This window comes from Odontomachus brunneus, unplaced genomic scaffold (genome assembly GCF_010583005.1).
Source record: "Odontomachus brunneus isolate Ranch 3 - 2012 unplaced genomic scaffold, Obru_v1 Obru_scaffold_005, whole genome shotgun sequence".
Taxonomy (NCBI): Eukaryota; Metazoa; Arthropoda; class Insecta; order Hymenoptera; family Formicidae; genus Odontomachus; species Odontomachus brunneus.
In genome coordinates this window covers 3,425,468-3,428,843 of record NW_022639455.1, presented here as the reverse complement: position 1 = coordinate 3,428,843, position 3,376 = coordinate 3,425,468, and the positions used below count along the sequence as shown (strand labels likewise).

Sequence of the window (3,376 nt, the reverse complement as noted above, 5' to 3'; positions counted from 1 at the left end):
ATATATATATATATATATATACATATATATATGTATATATATAAAATTAATATATATATATATGTATGTATACACAAACCACATTTTTTTATAAAGATAAAACTTATATACATAAACCGCTTCTATATGAAACTGCAAATTCGGGTATGTGTGAGTAACATGGACTATAATGGAATATGCTTGGTAGTGTGTAAAACAACTAAAAAGAAATGAGGTCTTCCATTATTAAAGCGAAACATGTGAAAGTATTTGTTTTACGACTTATATATATCCTCGATAAACCTCTCATTCTCAGTGAGAAGTTTCATCTCATTCTATCGCATTCTAAGCAGACAGAAATGTTTAAAAAAATCTATATAATATATATACTATATATGTGCAAAAAAATATATATACGTGGAGTATATATTAATAAATTTATATATCACAAAAAGAACAAATGGAATTTCGCCTCTACTTGAAATCTTCCTGTCCAATCGTAATTCATTGTTTTTCTTTCGATGTGCCTACAAGTTTTATCTTTTTTTCCTTTGAGATTTGACTAAATCCAAAATCGATCTCAATACAAAATGAAACGTATTTTGCAACGCATCACAGTTTTCCTTTTATTAATATCACACGTTTTTTATTGTTAATTAGAAATATTTTAAACATACTATTTGTGTGTATATATGTGTGTGTGTATGTGTGTGTGTGTGTGTGTGTGTATAAGATAGCATTCAATAAATATTATTTCCGAACAATATTGCTGACGAGATAACCAATGCTCCCCGCGGTCCCATTTCGACCGTATTCCCCCCGTTACATTTTATATATATATTTCAAGTGATTGCTGCGGAACTTTTGTTACTTCTTTAGTTTTATTTACGTTCGATACAGTATCTAGAGTAGTATTGAAACTACCTCGCGATTAAGTTGGCTGTGTGTGAATTTCTCTCTCATTAAGTCCTGAGCTCGCGGCACTTATCTAGAAAGTAAAAAAAGACGCGTATAAAAACAACAGATTGTATTCACATATCAGAAGAAGAGGCTTCGTAAACGTCGCCCCACGCCCTGTCTATCGTATAAGATATTGAATTTGTTTACAAATTGATTTATATTATTACAGCCCTTAGTTATGATACCGAGATACGTCATCAAACTGAAATCGTTGCATTGCTGTAACAGAAAAAGAAAAATTATTTGACATCAATCAGGAAGAACAGTTGTATTTTTAAAAGTGATATACTAACATTATAAAAGTCAGCTCTAAATTTCGGATTATTTAGAACAGGCAGTCGATGACTTAAGGAACAAGCCGCTCGAAGTACTTCATGATTTCCTTTCAGTTCTCCATTTTGTACAGCCTGCACATATCTTAAGACGAGTTTCACTCTCGAGTGCAACATTTTGATAGCGCTGTGTTGCGCCGTTAAATGTTCAGCCACTGAAATCACGTTCAGTTTATATATCGTTAATCATCAATTTGCTGCTTTGTCAAAAAATGCAAAAATGAATTCCTTTAAATCGCACGGCATATTACCTAATGAACTTTCGCCCTGATCGTTGTTACACATCCTTGCTACATGATCAACTCCGATTCTCTCAGCTTCCTCGGTGGCTAATGTATAAGTTAATGGAACAAATAACATAGTGGCTTCACCATTGACTAAGTCGATTACTGATTCGTACATGGAAACTGATAATTGCTGTAACAATTTAGCAGAATTATCTTGAGTATAATTGATAAAGAGAGAGACTTACCTTTATTCAATTGTATATCAATAAACTTACATCTGTGTTTTTTGGTCTTGGATCCAGCTTCAACAGTACAGGACTTTCATTTATTTCGCAGAGCTGCTTGTGCACTCTGATGTCTCTTTCATTGGGCATGTCACCAGTGGTATACCAGCCCAAAAAGTCCATGTCACTGAAGACTTGCTTGAACTGCTCCTCCTTTGTATTATAATAATCTCTATCGATTATAACATCGTCGCCGATGCAAGTGAACACCAATTCAAAGGAATTCATTATTTCTATGTTACGACCCTTCTGCTTACCAATCAGAGCACCATATACTGAAAGTATATAATTACTAGAGATTAAATAATATTGGTTAGATATCCTTAGCAAAAATTAATCACAAATTATGATATAACCTTAATATTGTTTCAGACATTATATATAAGGCTTGTACTTTTTAGCTAAATTAATGTTGCACTGAAACTTTGTTCTTTTTTCTTTCAATAATAGGTTGTATATATTTAACTTCAAAGGAAAAAAGTACAACCTAGTGTGACTGAAAAAGTCTTAGGTTATATATCTGTTTTTCTCTAATTACAAAACAACCTGATTTAGCTAAAAAACAAGCCTGTAGTTTGAATGTTAGCATGACCAACAATTATTCTACTCATTGTTTCCATTATATCAACTGTCTGTTAAATATGATGGATGACAATCTGACTATAATAAACTACTAATTGTAGGTTATAAATGACTTTACCGAAAGAAATTCAAACTACAAGATTAGGAAAACCTTACCCAACTGGTCACTGCCTTCCTGAGCCCTGAGCCTCGTCCAGTGCTCGCTGATATTCATAATCACCAATGGATGCAGACTGATGGACACAGAGCCGACGGTGCCGGAAGATGCCATGACCTTGATAGCGCTCGCTGAGGTCGTGGACATAGCAGGATTCCTCTCAGAGGTGTCCTCGTCGATCTCCATCGGCGTTTCCCCGGAGGCCGTTGCCGGGGTCTCCTTATTGCTGATTGCGTTGTTTTCGTCAACCTCCATGTCGTCTGCCGGCCGTCGCTCTTGCTGTTCGTTCGCTTACCGTGGTCTTTGCCGACTCTTCCGTTCGAACGAGCCCGGAAGAGGAAGGTTGGACTTAGTGATTGACAGAGCAGTTTCCTTGGATCAACACCTTCGTCGTGCACCTGTCGACCTGAACGATTATCACAAACGACGAGCATCTCTCTGAGAAATGAACAATCGAATGGTGGCGGCTCGTAGCGGAGACTTCGGAACTAAAAAATAACGGGTCTAACTTTAATGGGTCGATTATTAGAGTGTAGTTCCAAAGTCTCTGCTACGAGGCGCCACCGTTTCTGGGTGCGTTCAAAAACGTAAAGCGGGGAGCATAGGGTGTAGCAATCGGATTTTTAATCGGATTAATCGCAGTGATGTAAATTGTCTAGAGAGAAAGTTCCCTAGGCTAATCGGATTATCAAATCGTGTCCGTAAGGGACGAATCGGATTAGCGGATGCAGAGGAACATTGCGTATATACTTCCATATATCATAAAGCTGTGGTGAAAGGGCCAATAGGACCAGGCCTGAAAACCATTGAGAGAGAGAGAGAGAGAGAGAGAGAGAGAGAGAGAGAGAGAGAGAG

The 3,376-nt window shown here is 36.7% G+C and overlaps 1 protein-coding gene across 1 annotated transcript; it reads right to left on the bottom strand.

Annotated features, from left to right (window-relative positions):
• Window positions 1–841: 841 nt before the first annotated feature.
• On the bottom strand, window positions 842–2,936 carry LOC116848726 (COP9 signalosome complex subunit 6). Its single transcript, XM_032825135.1, has 5 exons — window positions 2,521–2,936; window positions 1,774–2,057; window positions 1,523–1,688; window positions 1,233–1,426; window positions 842–1,158 (listed from the first exon to the last, which is right to left on the bottom strand). Exons 1-5 carry the CDS (start codon window positions 2,774–2,776, stop codon window positions 1,018–1,020), a joined length of 1,041 nt encoding a protein of 346 aa, XP_032681026.1. The 5' UTR covers window positions 2,777–2,936; the 3' UTR covers window positions 842–1,017.
• Between the last annotated feature and the right edge of the window lie 440 nt (window positions 2,937–3,376).

Bases quoted from the DNA above. Each gene is read 5' to 3' on its own strand.
- LOC116848726 (XM_032825135.1), bottom strand. From the start codon at position 2,776: ATGGAGGTTGACGAAAACAACGCAATCAGCAATAAGGAGACCCCGGCA. The intron at 2,058-2,520 runs GTAAGGTTTTCC...ATATACTTTCAG, and splicing joins GGAAGGCAGTGACCAGTTGG to TATATGGTGCTCTGATTGGT. The intron at 1,159-1,232 runs GTTAGTATATCA...TTTCTGTTACAG, and splicing joins TTAGAGCTGACTTTTATAAT to CAATGCAACGATTTCAGTTT.